This window comes from Eulemur rufifrons, chromosome 19 (assembly GCF_041146395.1).
Source record: "Eulemur rufifrons isolate Redbay chromosome 19, OSU_ERuf_1, whole genome shotgun sequence".
Lineage (NCBI taxonomy): Eukaryota > Metazoa > Chordata > Mammalia > Primates > Lemuridae > Eulemur > Eulemur rufifrons.
The window spans coordinates 28,310,637-28,333,883 of record NC_091001.1 but is presented as its reverse complement, the minus strand read 5'-3'; the positions used below and the strand labels follow the sequence as shown (position 1 = coordinate 28,333,883).

General features: G+C 40.0%; 1 protein-coding gene across 5 annotated transcripts in view; it reads right to left on the bottom strand.

The window, feature by feature from the left end:
• FBXL5 (F-box and leucine rich repeat protein 5) overlaps nt 1-23,247 on the bottom strand; it is a 68,997-nt gene that overhangs the window by 37,902 nt on the left and 7,848 nt on the right. For 2 of the 5 annotated variants that reach the window (XM_069495185.1, XM_069495187.1), the window contains exon 1: nt 5,156-5,309. The exons of 1 other annotated variant lie outside the window; for it this stretch is intronic. In XM_069495185.1, coding sequence (XP_069351286.1) covers nt 5,156-5,239 — 84 coding nt within the window. In that variant the 5' untranslated portion in view covers nt 5,240-5,309. Of the gene's footprint in view, nt 1-5,155; nt 5,341-6,250; nt 6,269-23,247 lie in introns of those variants that run through there. 2 more of the 5 variants (XM_069495190.1, XM_069495188.1) reach the window with 2 other exon arrangements.

Below are 23,247 nucleotides of genomic sequence, written 5' to 3'. Positions count from 1 at the left end.
TGTCCCCTAGGAGATAAAGGGCAAGGCCTGGAGACAGTTTGGGTTGTCACCACTACTGACAACTAGAGGGTAAAAGCCAGGGATGTGGCCAAACATCCTACAAATGCACAGGACAACTCCCACAACAAAGAATCAATCATCTGGCCCAAAATGTCAAATAGTGCTTCAGTTGAGAAATGTTGCTCTGGAGAAGTGTTTTTCAAACATAGTTAACCACGACCTTCACTATGCAATATAGTGCAATCCAGATTCCTACACATCATAAACACTTCAAACAAATTTCAGGAAACAATATTTCCTTCTCTAAGCTATGATACACTCTTAACATTTACTTTTCCATTTAATTTTTTAATGTTGTTTCTGATCCACGAAAATGATTTATGACCTACTAATAGGTCATAGAACACATGTTGAAAACACTGGTCTATAGTAGAATATAAATGTTCCCAGTGACCTTTAAAGTTGTTGTACGCTGGTGCCTCACAAATTCAACCAGGTACCCATACGGAACACGCTACACATAATTAACAAATAGTAACAAACAGTAACATGGTGTCTTCATAGTTTAAAAGGACTTATAATAGGTTTTCTGTCTCAGATACTCTACAACCTAAAATAATACAGCCTGGCTTCAAACTGATTCTCCAAAGTAATGTGTCACTTAAATAGTTCTAAAGAAGATACAAAAAACAGCAGAACAAGAACAAGCCCAAATATCATTACTCCAGATATGTTTTTACTTTCTACTAGACAGACAATACTTTCATTTAATCAAGGCAGATTTACACGCAGTGAAGAAACCTTAGTAACTATCCCATCAAATTTACTTTACAGATGGAAAAAATGATGGCCCACAGGTGAACTGTTTTGCATAAAACCATAAAGCTAGCAATAAGTAGCAGAACTAGTAAGGTAATGCAAAACCCATGTGCTCCAGAGGGGGCAAAATCCTAAAGTAAAATTCAGGCTTTACTAATTACTAGTTGAATGAGTAGAGTAAGTTATTTAACCACTAACACTGTTTCTTCAACTTTATGTATTTATTTTGATTTCTTTGAGACAGGGTCTCATTCTGTTGCCCCAACTAGAGTGCAGTGGCATCATCATAGCTCACTGCAACCTCAAACTCCTGGGCTCAAAAGATCCTCCTGCCTCAGCCACCCGAGTAGCTGGGACTACAGGTATGTGCCACCAGATCCAGCTAATCTTTCTGTTTTTTTGTAGGTCTCCCTCTTACTCAGACTGGTCTCGAACTCCTGACCTCAAGCAATACCCTGCCTTGGCCTCCCAAAGTGCTAGGATTATAAGTGTGAGCCACCATGCCTGGCCTGTTTCCTCAACTTAAATGAAGGATAATACTCGTCTTACAGGGCTCTTGCAAGGATGAAAAGAAATCATGTAAGCATGTAGTAAGAACTCACTAAATTCCCTTTGCCTTCCTCTCCCAGCTCGCAATTCAATAATCTTTCTCCACCAAGTCAATCTTCCCAAACGCCAGTTAATAAATTTTTATAGGTATGCAGAGAAATGAGAAAAACAAGGAAAACTGATCATAAAGCTACATTTCATGCAATTTTTAAAAAATAATCTATTCAAATTATTCTGAGCTTCTTTCCTTCTTATGGGTTTTTATCATAAAATATTCTTTCTTTATAAAGTGCTAAAGTAGATGACACTTTTAGGACATTTAACTGAAAAACTTGGGCACTCCTTAAGGCTCCACCACTTGAGTATTTTATAACTGGTTTAAAAATAAGCCTGGGAATCTCTGTCTTTACAGCCACCACCTACTTTGTTCTCAGAACTCAATTCAAAGAGACGACTCCCAACACTTTAATGTAGAGATGACCAGATATAACTTCCTTTGCTTTCACTATTTCCTATTTAGAGTTCCATCCGAGCACAGATGTTATTACATATTAGATTATAAACTCCTTAAGAACAGGTACCACAACTCACACTGCAAACACAAGGTACTACTCCATGCTGACAGAATTAATGGAGTAAAGCTTTGAAGACTGGAGGAAAGACTGATGAATTGAAGTAAAATAGAAAAGAAATGTCATTCAATGCAAATTTTCACTAAAATCATCCCAGTTTGGAAGGCCAGCAAATTAGCAAAAAAGATTTCTTAGTAGATTATTACCTAAAAAATCAGAAACTACTATGGATTCATATAAAAAAAAATTTTAAACTGGGAGTTCTAATACTGACTTGGGTTTCCATCTGGATCTATCACTAATTGCTTAAATAACCTTGGCCTAGGCAATCTAGGCCTACAGATCCCCAGCTATAAAACAAAAATCCCCTCTGCCTTTACCTACTTCAAAGAACTGTTTGGATAACAAAGGTGAAAAAAACCTTTCCATAAAACCTTTTACAAATATAAGAGGACATCCATGAACAAAGTATTAAATTAGGTATTATACAACAACATTAGGTATTATAAAACAACCTAAGACACATGATATTTGTCAGCTTTTGAAAATTCATTGTGCTCTCTTTTCTCATGCTAAAATTCACTTTTATAGTTAAAAAATTTTTCAAATGGCCTAAGAAAATAAATTATTCTAAGTAAAATAATTTAAGCATATAAATGATTGATTTGATGCTAATAAGTAAACAAATGCTCCTAAAATATACTGCATTTGAAAAGTTGAATACTGGAAATAAAACTGACTTCTTTATAGTAACTGGGCATTCAGAGCCAAAATTTGGAATACAGTACAGTGAAATAGTTGGGTTGGATATCTTCGGCCTATACAACCAAAGGATGGTGATGGCAAAACTTGAGGTGACAAATGAACGAAAACAAACAAAGCACACTTCCTTTAATTCCTCTAAGACTACTCAGCCATTACAAAATACTATTTTTCCACTCTAGTTCCCAAAGGGCATCCTATGAGACATTTCCATTGGTTATCAGTACCAAGAAGAAACCCGGATGTAAAATTCCTATGCAGGTTTTTTTTTCTAAATCACCTTGGTCACAGATCAGAAAATTGGACTTTTAATCTTCTTGATGAATATATACAATCTCATTAACCATATCTAATTAATTCAGAATTAGTGATAATTTTTGATTTACACTATGTTAAACTGAAAATGCTTTATTAAACTCGTTATGCAAGAGAACATTTGACTACTGTAAAGAATTTTATTTGACTCAGTTGTTTTCTAAAAAGCAATTATATTTTCAGAACTTTTTCAAATATTCTCAATCACCAGGAAAAGAAGAACAAAAATAGTGACCGACTTCTTGAAAATTTTAAAATAAGGCTAGTTAGCCTACTGCGCAAATAAATAAAATTTTGGTTCTTTATTTTGGGAGGTCAAAATCATTTGGAAATTTGATGAAGGCTACAAACTGCCTAGGAAAATATACACAAAATTTTCCAACATAATTTCAGGTGATCTCTGGACTACCTCTTCACAGTCAAAGTTGGAAAGAATATCTTGGATTCCACTTGTCCTTAATACCTTCCGTTTCTGATTTTGAGAAAATAAAAAGCACCCCTCCCTCAATTCTTTCTTTTGTGAAACTAAAGGATATTGTCAGAATGAGCTAAATACAAAAGCCAGAGGGGTAAAAACACTACAGTAGAGTTAACTGGAAAATTCACGGTTATATACTTCTGCTTAATGGCTTAAGCCTTAACCATTCCTTAAGCCTCTCCTAGATAAGTGGCTCTCACCCTTGGCTGCACACTGCACGCACCTGGAGACCTTTAACTTATATTTGATGTCTGGGTTCCATCCTCAGAGATCCTAATTGTAGTGATTTGGGCATCAGGTTTTTAACAGTTTTTGCGTTAATTCTAATAAGCAATTAAGGTTGCAAACCACTGTCCTAGACAGGCCCATTCAAACTATATCTGAACAGGGTATTTTTAAATTTTCAAAATGGAGGGAGGGAGAAGATGGTTGTGGTGCAGGGGTGCTAAGATCTGAAACTCAACTTCATTGCTTTAAATTGCTGGTCTTGAGTGTGGCCTAGCAGTGAACATCCTGGGCATCCTCCACTCACCTGGCTGGGCTATAAGGCAAGCCCTCTTTTCTGTCTACAGTGGTTCTGCTTAATGCTATGTAATTTCTGCAAATTCATAAAAGTCGATTTCTATGTTTAAACAACAGCCACTTAAATGCTGTTTATTTGATTCATTTCTACAAGAAACAGGCCTGCTTTAATTTTGCAGCATATCCACGTGACTTTCCCCAACATAAACTGGCAAATATGTGGAATTTTAATATTGTTTTAAAGTCATTAGCAAAAGGCCCTTAACTATCGCAACGAAAATGTTTTTTCAGCTTATGCTGAGCCAATTAAGAGTCCAAAATGGTTCTCACAGTTAAACCAACTTTTTCTGAGGCCCTTTCATTCACGCCCATGTAAAGAATTCCAACAGGGAATGGCCGTCTTACAAAAAAATCTACATCCAGTAAATGCTCGCGGAAATAAAAGTTCCAAGGGAAAAAAAATCCTATATGAAGAGCGAAGGTTCTTTAATTCCTAAGCCTGGTTTTTCTACCAAATCAAACCGGTGAAAAACCTGGGGCAAAATGAGCAGGGGGTAGTTGGGAGAAGCTGCTCTTTAAGCCAGGAAGCAAGCTAGAGGTTCAGAGGAAGGATGGATGGGTGTCTGCAGAGAGAGCCCCAAAACAGGCCGAGGGGAGGGAGCGACTAGGGGCGAGGACAACTGCAGAAACGGCCTACTCTCTGCGGATGGGAACCCCACCGCAGGTGGCCGACCCAAGGTCCCCAAGCTTCGTGGGGAGGGAACGGGCCCCTCTCCCTAAGGGGGAAGCAGCGGGAGGCCAGAGCTGCAGCGGGGGCTGGCCCCGAGGACGGCGGGTGGCCAGGGCAGCGCCCCTCCTTAGAGCGCCAGGCCCTGGGGCAGGAGGACGCTGCCGAGAAGAGGCTGCGCCGCCCGCCCCGAGGGCGCGTCCGAGCGGAGATGCGGGCTCTCCATGGGGCCCGCAGCGGGCGGGGAGGTGAGGGGGAGCGGCGCGGCGCTGACAGCTGCGCAGGCGGCTCCTTTTGCGGCGGCGGCCCCGGGGGCTGCGGGCGCCGCACGGGCCAGGCCGCCCCAGGGACCCAGCCCGCTCCTCCTCGCCGCCTGCGCCGCCCAGAGCAGTAGGCCCTGCGCTCCGTTACCTTGTCGCAGTAGAGCCCCACCAACTGCTTCATCCGCCAGTGTGGGGCGGTGAAGACGTCCACTTCTTCAGGGAAGGGCGCCATCGCGACTGCCTCAGCCTCCGCCTCAGCAGCCGCGGCCGCCGCCTCTCCATAGACACCCTCGCCGCGGGGCAGAGGCGGCGCGCCCCCACGCGCATGCGCCCGCCCCGTCGGCGCGCGCGCCCGGGCAGCCCGGGGAGCCGAGACGCGGGTGCGCGCAAGCCGCCGCCATGCGGTCCTCGCGGCGCACGTGACCGGGCGCGCGCGGAGGCGCGCGGCTTCTACCTCCCGCCTCCGCTCTTTGCGTTCCTTGTCCTTTTCGTGTCCTGCAAAAAGAAACTAAACCTTTTCCCTGTTTGTCTTGCCACATAAAAACGCAGTATGTGAAGGGAGAAGATGTCGTGTTAGTGACGCTTTCAGCGCTTCTCCCCGTTGCCGCGCTGCCCACCAGGCCTTGAGGCCGAGGTGACCAAGCACAATGGCCGCGGCAAGGGCCGTGAGCTCTGTCTGGGCGCCCAGGCCGTGACGCCCTGTTGGCTGGGGAGGCTGCGCCGCCCTCTGCCTCCCTACGGTTCGCGGGTGCCGGACTTTCGGCCGCCGGGCCGAGCTCAGACCACCCTGCCTGCTAGTCAAAAGTCTGGGCTTGACTCCCGCCCCAGCGGTTGGCTGAACCGGGGCTGGGAGGCTCCAAGAACTTGAAACCCAAACGGAAAACGATGGCGCGTGGCGGGACCGGATACTGGGCGTCCCAGGCGTCAGCCCACGGCAGGCGCAGAGCCTGGGCGTGACGGGCTGGGCAGAGATCGCGAGGGAAAGGCCTCGTGGAATTCGGGAGACTCGGTGGAGGGAAAAACAGTATCTGGAAATTCAAGAGAGGAAATGCACCTCAAACTCAGGAGCGCCAGGTCACGGAGAGGCCAGATGGGCCTGGGGGGCGGGGGAAAGGGTGAGTAATCTAGGAAGGTTAGTGCGGGAAAGAATCTCGGTGCAAATCCCTCCATTTTAAGGCTAGGCTCAGAGAGAAAGGAGAGGACTTAGCGACACTACCCGGTCAAAGGTCAGTCTGTCTCTTACCTGTATGTCACCTGACCTGCGCCCCTGGCCTTCAGGGGAGCCTGTTCTCCTCTCTCCTTGATCAATTCTGCACTAGTTGGCTGGAGGACTGATGAACAGATAAAGAAATGGGAGAAAACCGTGAAGGCTGAGAACCTGGGGAGGATATGTTATTTGCTTAATGGCTATAAACCCCAGGAGGTCAAGAACCAGATAAGCTGTATTAACTCTTGTATCTCTGGTATCTCTCACAGTTCCCTGACAACATGGGGATTCAATAAATATTGAACAAATAATGGAATAGGAGGAGGTGAGAAGGAACTTTGCAGTGGAATGCATCCTGTTTAGTTCAAATCTTACTATGTGGCATTTATTGACAGGTAATGTAAGCGATGGTTAAATCCCAGACTCTGGAGATGAAGTTAGATTTTGCCAGATACTAGCTGTACAACCATGAGCTGGCTACATGACTTCTTAGTGCCTCCGTTTCCTCTTATATAAAATGAGGGTGCCAGCATTAACTATTTTCCAAACTAAATAAAATGGGGGTAATAATACCTACCTCGTAGGATTTTTATGAGGATTAAGCAAGTTAATATATTTGAAGTAGTTATAATAGTACCTGGCACAAGTAGTTACAGAATAGTAAGTACTGTCTTTAAGCTATTAATACGAAATAAAACAACTCTACGAGGCAGTGATATAGGAAAGTCTTGAAGACATTTGGGTAATGGCCTAGGGTCCCACAAATTAGTAAGTAAATAATCTGGCCATATACATCTAGGTCTGACAATACCCTCCGAGGTGCTGCATTAGTTGGGATACAGAGATGGCTTATACACACACAGTCTGTCCTAAAGAAGTCAGAATAATGCTTAGGGGATAAAATAGTACAGTCCTTGGTAGAGCAATCTCTCTCTTCCTGCCTCTTCTTACCCTGTTTCTCCATCTTTTTTCCTTTGCTCTTTCCTTAGGGCTTTGCCTCCATATTTTTTAATAACCCCCAGAAGACATTTTCTTATTTACCCTGTATTTCTTTTTTTTTTTTTTTTTTTACATTTTTCTTTTTGATTTTCTATTCTTTTCTTTTTTTTTTTTTTTTTTGAGACAGAGTCTCACTCTGTTGCCCAGGCTAGAGTGAGTGCCGTGGCGTCAGCCTAGCTCACAGCAACCTCAAACTCCTGGGCTCAAGCGATCCTCCTGTCTCAGCCTCCCGAGTAGCTGGGACTACAGGCATGCACCACCATGCCCGGCTAATTTTTTCTATATATATTTTTAGCTGTCCATATAATTTCTTTCTATTTTTAGAGGTGGGGTCTCGCTCTTGCTCAGGCTGGTCTCGAACTCCTGAGCTCAAACGATCCGCCCACCTCGGCCTCCCAGAGAGCTAGGATTACAGGCGTGAGCCACCGCGCCCGGCCTACCCTGTATTTCTTTACTTTATTCTGATCTTTCACTCCAGCTATCTTGGAATTGTAGAATCTGACCTCAGATGAACCAGTTGTATAAAGAAATGAGCTCCATGAGAACAAGCACTTTGTTTTATCCTCAGCACTTAGAAGAGTGTCCATCATACAGTTAGTACTAAACAAATATTTGTTGAATAAAGAAGAAATGAGAAAAGTTCATGGCATTCTGTAATTTCCTCATTTTAACTATTAATACACCATATTGCATTTCCCATTCACCTGTTTCTGTCTGTATTGTTCACTAGCATATCCCTAGAACCAGGTACATTGAAAAGGTGTTTAGCAATAAAAGTCTATCCACACACAGAGTTTCACTGTAACCCAGATCTGAAGCTGTGTAGTCAGTTGAAGAATATTAACAGGCACTTTGCACTCTAGCCATCTCAAGGAATTTGTGTAAGATGACAAAATGAAATAAATAATGTGATTAAAAAAATAAGCCCTGTGGGTCATTTTTCCCTTCAAAACAAGCTGGTAACATTAGCTCCATATGCTGAGTAATGTAGCAATTAATCACCTGATATATCCAGAATAAATGATTGATTTATATTGAACTTTAGCTCTAGAGGAGGTCATTGATCAGTGTAGTATCATTACCGTAGGTTACTGCAACTACAGCAGATAGGAATTGTTATTAAACCCAAGGTTGTCGTTTTCATCACCTCACTATATGACTTCCTCAGTAAGGTGGTACATGACAGTGGACAATTCTAACAGATCTAGCCATTGGCCACCAAAAGGAGACTGGATAAGGCAATGTGAACAGAACAGTGAAAATCCTCATCATATATTGCCTGGTAGGGTGGGTGTTTTCTCTTTCCCACTCTCATTCTCTCTGAAAAACTTGGTGTTACATGGGAAAAAAAAATCAAATCAATTTTTGGCAACCTAAAAATACAATGACATTAGGCCTCTTCTGTAGTATTTTCCAACCCTAGTTTTGAAGACCCTGGAAAGGGTTTCTGGTCAGGGAAGGCCAATTTTAAGGCATTGTACTCTATTTATTTGAATATGTGACACAGCACTTTCCCCAGTAGGAGCTTAATTGTGAAAAACAAGCAATGAAAGAATGTTTCAATTGCAAGACAATTGGAATCATAGTCCTAAATCAATACCAGAGTTGATACTTATTGTCAGTCAATATAGCCAATCAACAATTGCTGCAGCAGGCTAAGATGATTTAGTGGTTGCTATGATTTGAATGTTTGTCCCCTCCAAAACTTATGCTTAAACTTATTCCCCAATGGGGCAGTATTAAGAAGAATTGGGGCCTTTAAGAAGTGATTGTGTCATGAGGGCTCGCCCCTCATAAATGGATTAATCCATTCACGAATTAATGGGTTATCATGAGATTGGGACTGGTAGCTTTTTTTTTTTTTTTTTTTTTTTGTTGAGACAGAGTCTCACTTTGTTGCCCAGGCTAGAGTGAGTGCCGTGGCGTCAGCTTAGCTCACAGCAACCTCAGACTCCTCGGCTTAAGCGATCCTACTGCCTCAGCCTCCCGAGTAGCTGGGACTACAGGCATGCGCCACTATGCCCGGCTAATTTTTTCTATATAGATTTTTAGTTGTCCATATAATGTCTTTCTATTTTTAGTAGAGACGGGGTCTCGCTCAGGCTGGTCTCGAACTCCTGACCTTGAGCAATCCACCCGCCTCGGCCTCCCAGAGTGCTAGGATTACAGGCGTGAGCCACCACGCCCGGCCTGGGACTGGTAGCTTTATAAGAAGAGAAAGACAGACCTGAGCTAGCATGCTCAGCCCCTTTGCCACGTGATGCCCTCTGCTGCCTCAGGGCTCTGCAGAGTCCCTGCCAGCAAGAAGGCCCTCACCAGATGTGGCCCCTCAACCTTGTATTTCTCAGCCTCCATTACCGTAAATAAATTCCTTTTCTTTATAAATTACCCAATTTCAGGTATTCTGTTACAAGAAACAGAAAATGGGCTAAGACTGATACATACAGGATGTTGTCTTAATCACCTTTCTAAATAGTCAGAGGGCTTTCTGGTAGAAGTAGTATCCCTTAAGCTCACCGTTAAAGATTAAAAGAATTACCCATCTGGAACTCCAGGGACTTTATTTTCACTTAGTCAGCATAATTGGACACCTACTATCCAGCAGGAATTCAGGACATAAAGCTGAATAAATCCACACTACTGTTCTTGAACTACTCATAGCTTTCAAGGAGACTGAAAGTTTCACATTACCCAACCCATCCTGAATCAGTCAATGTTTCTTCCTTATTAATTCCAGTCCCTCCAGTGGATGACTACAGCTTTAACTACCGAATATTTTTAACAACAAAAAATCAGAAGAATGACATAAATAAGAGTGCCCAATAAAGTAATTTATCTTATTTCTTAACGATTTTAAATACCTGACATTACATATAATGTGCTTATCTGCCTTTGTCTATGTTCCCAGAACAAGCAGTAAGCAAGCAATAGGCATCAAATATTTCTTGCTGCGTAAATGAGAATTTGAAAGGCCTTTACAAACCAAAATTCCCCTGTTATTCAGTAGTATACATAAATATTTTTAAGAAAAATTAATCCAAATTATATTTAAACTTTTTCTTTCAACAATTGTTTCTCCCTGTAAAGGGTTCTCATTTTGACCCCTTAAGCAGGAATTCATTCCTAAACTAGGTACTGTGTGTGTGATTTGGGCACCTCTTTACTCAGATTTCTAATTCCTTCTCCCAGAAGAATGTGAGCTACACCACAAACTACGTAAGTGTCCAAATATATAGTCCCATTCCTTAGATCACCTTTTGAAGGTAAGTTTAGATAATGTTGAAACCATAGTTTGTTTCATTACAAATATGAAAATATAATGTATATAGTAGTCCATGTTTCTCTACAAAAATTCCAAGCAGACAGGAGCCTTCCATTTCCTAAACATAACTCTGGGTCACTTCTCTTGTTCTTAACATATACTGCCAAGTCAACACCAACGACTCGACTTCCAGTCAAAGGCTCTATTATGGGTTGAATTGCTGGGAACAAGAATGGTGCAGTGTGTATGGCCTGAGGGAAAGGTGGCTAGTGTCATGGACAACTTGACTCAGCTGTTTGCACCATGTTGTGAGGGAAGATATCACAAGTTTCTGGAATGGAAAGGACGATAAGCTTCCTGTAAAGTGTCAGGCTTAACATTCATTGTAATGATGAAATCTGACAGGTGATTGCTTAATCCCTGTCTACAGAGAGGGAAAAAAAGTGGTTAGGAAAGTATCGATTCTGTTTCCATCCTCCCTACCCCCTGACATTTGTTTTTTAAAAAACTCAAAACAAGGTACAAAATTATCCCCGTTACATAAGGCAACTCCAAGAAGATTTTTAAATGCTGAGAGCTATGTAGGGAGAAAGAAACAGGGATGTCACATATATATCTGATTTCTATTCACTAGCTAATAACTATTCTTTTGAAACAGCCTGGCTAATAAATAAAACATTGACCTGAGTTCTAATACCACCTCTGCCACTAACTACTTATCCATGGGACCCAGGGCAGATCACTTGCCCATTCTGGGGCCTCAGTTTCCTCATTTGTGCAGACTTGGTCTGGGACACTTCTGAGTGATAAGGAGTGCTAAATAATCAATACATATTAATCAATCTACAACACATGTAAAAAGGATTCTCTCAGGCTTACCTCTTGTGAGAAATCAGTCACTAATCACCCAGGTAAATCAAAAGATGACCTTAAATCAGTTATCATTTTCTTTGTATAACCATTTTAACTGTGATTAGTTCTATTCACTTGTCTTTACCAAAGTGATCCTTTGGACTACTATAGGTCTTTTCACTTGTGTCCAAGATTATAACAAAACTTTGTCATATGCTTGTAATTTAACTGTTAACAGTAGTGAAAGAATAAAGCAAAATGGGTAAGAGTGTGGATCTAGTTTCTTCATCTGTAAATGGATAGTGAGTTTCCACCTCCATTCTCACATCCTGAGAATGAATGGAATTTAGCAGACAGCCTGGCATAGGTTAGCTATTACTTTTACCTGTAAGATGCGGAGATTGGACGAGATGTTCTCTCTCTTTGGTCTCTGCCAGTTCTCAGTTTCCGAGAACCCTAGGAATAGCACCTCAAAGCTGTTTCTTTACGTTAACTCTACAAATTAATTTAACTGGAAAAAGGACTTAGATTTGGTTGCAAGTGACAGAAAATATAAAATGACAGTGGCTTAAACAAGATAGGGATCTTTTTTCTTTTACTCATGTATTAGTTATCTAATATGCAACAGCATAACAAATTACCCCAAAAAGTGACTTATGATAGCAACATTTGTTATTTCCGTTTCTGAGGATCAGGAATTCTGAAGTGGCTTAGCGGGGTGGTTCCAGTTCAGGTTCTCTCATGAGGTTGTAGTAAAGTTGGCATAAATTTATTCCAAAAAATAAATAATCCATTCTTTTGAGGGCTTGGGGGAAGACCAGAAAAGTGTTGGTAGTCTGAGCTTAGGATCAGACAGTGTCCCAGCTCCATCCTTCTGGGCAAATTACCTATTCTCTCTAAGTTTCTGGGTCCTCACTTAAGAAACTGTGAGAATGAGTAATACATACCTGAGAAGACTGTTGTAAAGATTAACTCATTAAGTGTAACAGGCTTTCACAGTACCGGGCACACTAATATTCAATACTATCTTTTAATATTATTATATACGATACATTAAAATAATAAGAATATTCCAAGAGATCAACAGAGATGCCTTGTTCCTTTGAAAAGTCAGGCTTAGAAATCATTGATAAAAAAGCTCAATATGGACAATTCAAATGAGCCTCTTTTCATCATTCCCAGCCTAGAAATGGTGAAGGGTAAAACCTCTTTTCCTGAATAGCATCCTGTAGGGAGTTAAAATTGTATCAATCAATTATCTTTATGTTATTTAAATATTCCTAGGTAGTTCATACTGTAGTTAAGTTATAATTTTTCTTTTTTGCAAAGGTGTTCTTGCTGACAAGGAACAGCAGAATAGTGAATACGTTTGTGGCTTTAAAAAGTTTAATTGTGCACATTTGTTACTACCAGATCTTTGTCAAATTAATGCTTCCATAGCTGAATAATTAACCCACAAAAGAAAACAGTAGGTCATATTGACCTGGTTTGCACAGTGAGCAATAAGTAAATAAGAGGGTTTTGTTTTGTAAAAATAAAAAAATAAGTAAATAAGAGATGGTTGTGAAATATTTACCAAATATAACTGTCTGATTTAGATCAGCTTTAGGATGGGTCAAAATAAAGAGAATGATATTGGCTGGGCGCAGTGGCTAACGCCTGTAATCCTAGCACTCTGGGAGGCCGAGGCGGGTGGATCGCTCAAGATCAGGAGTTCGAAACCAGCCTGAGCAAGAGTGAGACTCCGTCTCTACTAAAAATAGAAAGAAATTATATGGACAACTAAAACATATATATACAAAAAATTAGCTGGGCATGGTGGCGCATGCCTGTAGTCCCAGCTACTCGGGAGGCTGAGGCAGTAGGATCCCTTAAGTCCAGGAGTTTGAGGTTGCTGTGAGCTAGGCTGACGCCACGGCACTCACTCTAGCCCGGGCAACAGAGCGAGACTCTGTCTCAAAAAAAAAAAAAAAAAAAGAATGATATTATTCATGAATAGTTACAAGTTTAATCTTGTCTTGAATCTTTCCAGTGTCTTACTGAATGTTTCTGAGAAATGATATCCCTTCCTGTACATACAGCATAATACTTCTATGATCTTTTTCTCCTAAGGTAAGGGTGTATAATGCATTGATGATTGCCATCAGTTATTGAAAGACTAACAATATACTAGGCAACACATTATCTCACAACATTGTGAAGTAGATTCTGTCAACACAGTTTTACAGATGAGGGAAACACAGTTCAGAGAGGCAGAAGTAGGATTTGAAGCCAATACTCCCTCCTTACATCACACCTTTACTTTCTGTTAAAAACAAGTCTGACCACGTAGCCTTGCTGGGTGCTTCATCAGTAAAAAGGGGTGCAGAGAGTGGGAAATAATGGACAACAGAACAGGAGGCAGAGGATACACTGCTTCTGGGCTCTCAGCTGCATGCTTGCTCTCGGTTAAATTAATGATAGCAGATATGAAATAATAATTAAGAGGTAATAAACTATATGGTACTTACAATGCAAGTGCAATAAGACTTCAACCAGAGAGCTCATGCCAAGGGTACCTGAACTAACCCCATCCTTTACAGTGTTCCTCAAAATATGGTCCTCGGAGAACCTGCATCAGAATCACATCAGGTGATTTTAAAGATGTGATATCTGAGACCCACCCTTGGAAATTTGATTCAGCACATTTGGGGCAAGGTCTAGAACTCTATATATGATTCTTATGCAACTAAAGTTTGAGAGATAGTATTCCAGTTACTATGCTTCCATAATTAAATGTTTTTCAAACTTGATAAGGTGTTGCAGAGTCCATTGAAGTCACAGGATCATTTGCAAAACACAATATGACATATCACTGCTAAATATAATATAGGTAAATTTAGAAGGTAAGTATAGAAATAGTATAAACTTTCAGAGCAAATAGATCTGAGCTCAAATCTCCTCTGCTACTTAGTAGTTATGCAACTATGGACATGTTCCTGAACATCTCTGGGTCTTAGTTTCCACTGCAGTAAAATATTGATTATAATACCTTAATGGGTTATTGTGAAGACTGCCATTCAATAAAAAGTATCTTTATTATTAAACATCTAACACTGCATGAAATAGGATGCGGTATCTTAATAGACTCCAGTTTCAGTATCTTCATTGAGATATTAGTGGCCAGAGGTTTCAAAATGGTTTAAACCATTGTAGTGGTTCAGCACAGTAGAGCTGGAATCAGATTGTCCGGGTTCAAATCTCAGCGGGTCCACTTTCTCACTTCCAGCCGGGTAAACCAGAACTTCTTTTGCCTTCTGAGAATGAGGCTTTTGCTAATATTGTGAAGCCACAAACCTGTTAACTACTCTATTAAATCAGTTGTTAAGTGGAAATAATAGTCTATCTCACAGGGTTGTGGAGAGGATTAAATGAGATTATATAGCTAAGGAGTTTACAACAGTATCTGGCACATAATTTTTTTTAAAACAGAAAAACCGGCCGGGCGCGGTGGCTCACGCCTGTAATCCTAGCACTCTGGGAGGCCGAGGCGGGTGGATCGCTCGAGGTCAGGAGTTCGAGACCAGCCTGAGCAAGAGTGAGACCCCGTCTCTACTAAAAATAGAAAGAAATTATATGGACAACTAAAATACATATATACAAAAAATTAGCCGGGCATGGTGGTGCATGCCTGTAGTCCCAGCTACTCGGGAGGCTGAGGCAGTAGGATTGCTTAAGCCCAGGAGTTTGAGGCTGCTGTGAGCTAGACTAACGCCACGGCACTCACTCTAGCCCGGGCAACAGAGTGAGACTCTGTCTCAAAAAAAAAAAAAAAAAAAAAAAAAAAGAAAAACCTGCTTATTTCTGTTATTATTCAGCAAACACCATGTGACTACCATGTGTGAGAAACTACAGATTCAGTATGTCCAAAAGGGAACTCACTATTTTCTTTGTCCTCTGTGGTTGCCAAGCTTTCTGTATTCTCATCTTACTGACTTTTATCACTATTCCTCTCATTACCCTAGCTAGAGTAATGATAGCAAACAAACTTTTGTTCAAGGCACTATTCTAAAGACTTTTTGGTATTAAATTATTTCTATTCACAGAATAACTATATGAAGCATAGGCACTATTATCATCCAGATTTTACAGCTGAAAAAACTGAAATGAAGAGGGTTCATAATTTGCCCTAGGTTATCCCATTAATATTAATAAACAGCAGAGCCATGATTCACTCCTAAGCAGTCTAGGCTCAGAACTTATATGTTTTATGGTAATACATGATACTGCACTTCAATATCTAATAAGACACATAGTCCTCTTCAACAGTTCTAATCCATCCCCTTTCTCTACTCAACTAATATATACCTAGTTTAGGCCCTACTTACCTCTGCTTGAACTACTGGTCTCCCCTGCTTTTAGCTTCTCATTCCAATCCTTCTGCCAAACCAATAGTCAGAAATGTTTCTAAAGCAAAAAATTTGATAAATGATTCTCCCTAAGTTAAAAACATTTAATGGCACCCCAATTCCTATCAAATGGGACCCAGATACTCTTATGTGTCATTCAATGAGACACCAAGTGCAATACCTCACTTATAAAGTTGAATATATTGCATTATATTTTTATTAATATGAACACATCTTTTTCCCCACTAAATTGGCCCCTTTTTGAAGAAGATAGGGACACTGTTTTGTTCACATTTATGTAACCCTTATTTCCCCAGGCCTCAACAGTCCACAGGTACAAATGAGGTCACAATATCATTAATATATGAATCTTAATGATTGATTGTACCACCTTCAAGTTTAGACCCTCTAGCCTCAATAAAATCCTCCCCACCCTTACTACAAAGGACTTTTGAGTCCTCAGGAATGTTTTTTCACAGGCTCAGTCCTAAATTCACTCCCACTACAGCTGCACTGCTATCCCAGTTGAAAAGTGAGCCACTGTTGTCTCTCCCATTCTTCCCCTGGGCCCTATATTGTCAGGTGGTCATCATGAGCTTAGGTGCCAAGGTAGGAAGGAAAGGCTTTGTGACATATGTAAAGGAGTTCTAATGGAGGGTTGTTTCAGCCCATGTGGCTAGTGAAGTAGCTTTCAACTGTATTTATTTAGAACCCTCTAGGTCTCTAGGGATCAGATAGGTAGTCATGGGTGTGAGGCAGGGCAAATTTGAGGCACAGCCATACTATCATAATCAGAATCCCCCCTTACTCAAACAATGGTTTTATTACTGGTCCAGCTCATTTCTTTAGAGACAGAGTCTTGCTCTGTCACCCAGGTTGCAGTGCAGTGGCACAATCATAGCTACTACAGTCTCAAACTCCTGGGCTCAAGGGATCCTCCTGCCTCAGTCTCCCAAGTAACTGAGACTACAGGTGTGCACACCATGTCCTGCTACCAGCACATTTCTTCTTCCCTTAGGATGGTCTGCCTCACAGGAGTTACCTCAGCCAATCTGGTAGAATTTTTATAGAGCTACCTTTCATGTTTTCCAGATGTATCTAAAATTATTGGAATCACAGCTGATGTTCGAAATATATACTCCAAGTTTTATCTTACTTCTTCCCATCCCCTCCCCCAGCTCCACTGCCTAGTATAGAGCTTAATGAATACTAAAGCCTCAATAAATGATTTTAAACATGTAATAAAAAATAAAATTCTATGCCACTTGAACAGAGCTCAAGTTTATCTGAGAAAGGGAACCCAAACTTAGGATGAGTCTATCTGGTGGCCTCCAGTCTGAAACTATACAAAAATCCTAGAATTTAAGGAGGAAAAAAGCCAACAAAGTACATGGCTCTCAACTGAAATGGATTTGGCTGTTGCTAGATGACTAGTCTACCTGCACCTGTGTTCTGGCACCCTCCAAAAGAATCTGGGTCACAATTAAGTGAACTGTCCAAGACCAGATGCCACATACTCTTGGGCTGAAGCAAGAGGAAGTTGATTCACTTTTCTTGTGGCCAAATGCATACAGAATTGCCTCAATTTCCTATTGATACTTTAAAAAACAAAACAAAACCATTTCCTCATCTGCTTCATGTAATGCAAATCTTTTAGGTTGATTTGACTTTTCAGAGTTTAAAAATATGAGTTTTTGTTGTTTTGAACTGTTTTTTGATGAAACTGCAGCCTGTTAGGGAATGGATAAAATTCATACAATTGCTTACTAGATTAGGGTTTTAAACATTGCTAGTGTTTTCATTCACTGGTATTAAATGCTTCATTTAAAAAGAAATCACTAATAAGCCCGGCATGTAAAAACAAATACTGCATGATCTTACTTATATGTGGAATCTAAAAAAATTGAACGCCTAGAAGTAGGTAGAATGATGATTACCAGAGGGTGGGGAGGGAGGGAATGAGGGCTGTTGATCAAAGGGTACAAGGTTTCAGATAAAAAAGAGGAGTAGGTTTTGAGATCTATTGCACAACAGGGTGACTATAGTTAATGAAAATGTGTACTTCAAAATAACTAAATTTCAAATGTCTCATCATAAAACATGATAGCCATGTGATGGATATGTTAATTAGCTTGATTTAATCATATCATTCCCATACTGTGTATGCATATGAAAACATATTAGACCTCATAAATGCAATTATGAACTGTCAAAAATATGAATAAATTACTAAATTGTTGAATACTTTCTAGTTTAATGTGAATAGTATAAGCCATATTTGTACTATTACAAGTTGTAACTATTAAATAATGAAAATCTCATCCCTCTGTTTTTTTAGTGACAGGGTCTCACTGTGTGTTGCCAGGCTGGTCTTGAACTCCTGGACTCAGATGATCCTCCAATCTCAGCCTCCCAAGTAGCTAGGACTACAGGTACATACCACCATGTCCAGCTGATCTCACTGTTAATGATTTGAAACATGTGATAGGCTGGGCACGGTGGCTCACGCCTGTAATCCTAGCACTCTGGGAGGCCGAGGCAGGAGGATGGCTCAAGGTCAGGAGTTAGAGACCAGCCTGAGCAAGAGCAAGACCCCGTCTCTACTAAAAATAGAAAGAAATTATATGGACAACTAAAAATATCTAGGAAAAATTAGCCGGGCATGGTGGTGCATGCCTGTAGTCCCAGCTACTCAGGAGGCTGAGGCAGTAGGATTGCTTAAGCCCAGGAGTTTGAGGTTGCTGTGAGCTAGGCTGACGCCACGGCACTCACTCTAGCCCGGGCAACAGAGCGAGACTCTGTCTCAACAGAAAAAAAAAAAAAGAAAGAAAGAAACGTGATAGTGCAAAGAGCACTTGAATACATGTCAAAGTACTTCAGTTCCACTCTTTGCTCTTTCACTAAACAAACACATGATCATGAGCAAGCTCTTTAACCTTTATGGCAATCCATAAGAAAACATGTAGAAGTGTCCAGTGCGATGCTTGGCATATGATATAGGCATCCAATATTTGTTAGAATGGAAGTTTTAACTGATATTAAACAACTCATATTCTTTATGAGTTACATACTAAGTTGCAGTACCCTCCTATTTGACATGTAGATCTGGAAAGATTCATTTTATCCAAATGAGACTAAGCAAAGTCCCATATTGCCTGTTAACACTGAATCACATGGCACAGTATAATGCTTTTTCTAAAATCAGAGGTCACAAGCTAATTGTGGATTGAAACCAGGAAATCTTTTTAATAGAAAAATGCCAGATAATTTAGTCAAAGTCTGAGAATAGGCTGTGCCTGCTGCCACGAATACCATGACCAACTGTGGCCACTGATGAGAAACAACTAATGGAGAGGATGTGATACACAAAACTTGAACTGGCTAGGATATTTTGCTTGCTGTCTTTTCATTTGATTTCCTGATATAAGATGGTCAACTTAACTACCACCTTAATAGAAAAGCCAATGATTGTATAATTAAATTTTTGGTTAACATAATTCAATTAGTTGTGCTTTAACATCTGAAGGAATTTCATCTGCTACTGACAGGATTATCAAGACCAAAAGGTATCAGTTAAAATATGTACAGTTCATTTGTCAAAACACATTATCTAATGTTATGTTTGAATTTATAACATGTAACATTGTAATCAAACTACTACACACAGTACTTAAATCATATTTTAAAAAATAAAAATAGGCCAACTAAAATATATATAGAAAAAATTAGCCGGGCATGGTGGCGCATGCCTATAGTCCCAGCTACTTGGGAGGCTGAGGCAGTAGGATCGCTTAAGTCCAGGAGTTTGAGGTTGCTGTGAGCTAGGCTGATGCCACGGCACTCACTCTAGCCCGGGCAACAGAGCGAGACTCTGTCTCAAAATAAATAAATAAAATAAAATAACTGTCTAAATCTATATAAAAGAAATTAAAAATAATAAAATAAAAATAATAATGATGAAGTGAAAACAGTGCTCAAGTTCAACTGCTGGATCTGGGATGTAAAATAAATGACAATACAGACAAAACTGTTGAGTTTAAACAGAAATTTTTTTTTTTATTTCAGAACATTATGGGGGTACAAATGTTTTGGTTACATGGATTGCTTTTATACTGCTGAGACAAAGTTATACATGTGCCCATCATCCAGATAGTATACACTGTACCCGTTAGGTATGATTTCACCCATCTCTAAACAGTAAATTTTGACTTCATTCAAACCACATTACATTCTAAATAGAAAAAAGGAAAGTACAAAAGATAATAATGAAGATAATTTAATAGGTGGGTTTGTCAAATATATCAATAATATATTCTTAAAATAAAAGCTTAAAATCTTCAAAATTAAAAAGCTACTTGGAAGCAACATGCTGAACTTACTGATAAAAATGGACCAAAAATACATTTAAAATACATTCACAGCCTAATTTCTTAGTTATTCCCCTACAGTTAGTGCTAAAGCCTTATTCTCATTATTAAAGCATATTGTGAGACAGAAAACAACTCACATATATTCTTCTAACATATTTTGATATGGATGTACAACTGTACATCTCAGGTAATTAATTAAAAACTGTGCAGAGCAATAACAGTAGCTCCTTTACTTTTTATCAACACAGAACATTTAGAAGCAATACTTAGAACATGCTGCATAACACTTTTGGTTTGTTAGATATATGTAGTAAGATCACTTAGTACAGGATGTCATGTTGTTTAAATATAACCTCAAACAAAGACATAGTCATGTGTCACTTAAGGACAGGGACACATTCTGAGAAATGTGTCATTAGGCAATTTTGTCATTGTGCAAACATCAGAGTGTACTTACACAAACCCAGATGATATAGCTTACTATACACCTAGACTATATGATATAGCCTAGCCTATAGCTTGTAGGCTACAACACTGTACAGCATGTTACAGTACTGTAGGCTACTGTAACACAATGGTAAGTGTTTGTGTATCTAAACATAATGTAAACATAAAAAAAGTACAGTAAAAAACACAGTATTATAACCTCATGGGACCACCATTGTGTATGTGGTCCATCATTGACCGCTTACACGGGCCATGGCTGCATTTACAGTAGAAAATATATTGGTAGGTAATATAAATTTTTTAAAATGGCTGGGCACAGTAGTTTATGCCTATAGTCCCAGTTACTCAGAAGCCTGAGGCAGGAGGATAGCTTGAGCTCAGAAGTTCAAGGCTTCCCTGAGCTATGATCGTGCCACTGCACTCCAGTCTGGGCAACAGAGTGAGACTCTTAAAAAAATAAATAAATAAAAAATAAAGATTTACTAATTCTTTAAGGAAAAAAAAGGCCAGTTGGCGTGGCTCAGGTCTGTAATCCTAGCACTTTGAGAGGCTGAGACAGGAGGATCGCTTGAGGCCAGGAGTTTTAGACAAGCCTGAACAACTCAGTGAGACCCTGTCTCTACAAAAAATTTAAAAATATATATTATGATAAAAAATGTCGGCCAGGCGCAGTCGCTCACGCCTGTAATCCTAGCACTCTGGGAGGCCAAGGCGGGCAGATCGCTCGAGGTCAGAAGTTTGAGACCAGCCTGAGCAAGAGTGAGACCCCCGTATCTACTAAAAATAGAAAGAAATGACCTGGACAGCTAAAAATATATATAGAAAAAAATTAGCCGGGCATGGTGGCACATGCCTGTAGTCCCAGCCACTCGGGAGGCTGAGGCAGGAGGATGGCTTAGGCCCAGGAGTTTGAGGTTGCTGTGAGCTAGGCTGATGCCACGGCACTCTAGCCCGGGCAACAAAGTGAGACTCTGTCTCAATAAAAAAAAAAAAAAAAAGTCAAACAAACAGAAAGGTAGAGAGAATAGTAATGAACGCCCCTCTTATACAAATACCTGGTTAGTATCAACTAATACAGAATATAACAAAACTCTGGCATCCAAAGACATTATGCTGATTTTACACTTTGAAAAGTTATTTTTATTAAATAATAATACCTGGTCAACATTTTTTCTAGTTGAAAAGCAATTACTATTTGGCAAACATTTCCAAAGACACTATCTAGGTAATAACATCACATATGTAACTAATTATCTTCAGCATTTATAATTACAAGGATTTCAAGAAACTTATCCACGGATTCCAAGACATTATTGTTATAGTAGTAATCACTCTAGCTACTACATGCTCCTCACATTTTTGCAACATATGGAATAGAACAATATTATAGAAATTTTGAAAGAAATAAAATTAGAGATACTATATTAACATTTCACTTTTCTGACTCAAGCTTATAAAAAGCTTTACGGAGATATAACTTACAATGAATTGCACATACGTATTAATAGTTTCTTCCTTCTTTTTTGCTTAGTATTCCTGCATGTGTTCCACTGTACTCCACTTTATTTACTTGATAGACACTTTGGTTGTTTCTAATTTTTGGATATTACAAATAGAGCTACCATGAACATTTGTGTACAAGTCTTTGCATGGACAAATATTTTTCTCTTCAGTAAATACCTAGGAGAATGACTAGATCATGTGTATGGCAGATGTATGTTTAACTTTATAAGAAATTGTCAAAATATTTTCCAATGTGGTTGCTCCACTTTACATTCTTTACCCCTGGCAATAGTCTTTATCTAATAATATAGACACTCTAGCTTTCTTTTGATTGATGTTAACATCATATCTTCTTCCATCCTTTTAACCTATTTGGTCACTCCTTCCCTCCCTCCCTTCCTTCCATTTAGACAGAATCTCACTCTGGTGTGCAGGCTAGAGTGCTGTGGTGTCAGCCTCGCTCACAGCAACCTCAAACTCCTGGGCTCAAGCAATCCTACTGCCTCAGTCTTCCAAGCAGCTGGGAGTACAGGCATGCACCACCATGACAGGCTAATTTTTTCTCTATATATTTTTATTTGTCCAGCTAATTTCTTTCTTTCTTTATTTTTTTTTTTTTTTTTTGAGACAGAGTCTCACTTTGTTGCCCAGGCTAGAGTGCCGCGGCATCAGCCTAGCTCACAGCAACCTCAAACTCCTGGGCCTAAGCCATCCTCCTGCCTCAGCCTCCCGAGTAGCTGGGACTACAGGCATGCACCACCATGCCCGGCTAATTTTTTCTATATATTTTTAGTTGTCCAACTAATTTCTTTCTATTTTTTTCATACAGACGGGGTCTCCCTCTTGCTCAGGCTGGTCTCGAACTCTTGAGCGCAAATGATCCGTCCGCCTTGGTGATCCCATCCCACTCAGTAATCCAGTCTGGAGTGCTAGGATTACAGGCGTGAGCCACTGCGGCCGTGGATCTTTATATTTAAAATGTCTCAGTGTTATAAGCAGCATATAATTGGATCTTGCCTTTTTACCCAGTCTAACAATCTCTAGCTTTTATCTGGGAGGTATATATGGCAAGTAGTTCTCAATTCGAGGCAGTTTTGCCCCCAAGAAACATTTGGCAATGTCTGGAAATATTTTTGGTTGTTTTTCCTTTTTCTTTTATAATTCTTGAAAAAAGGAAAAACCATTCTTAGCTGGCAGGCAATAAAATGTAAC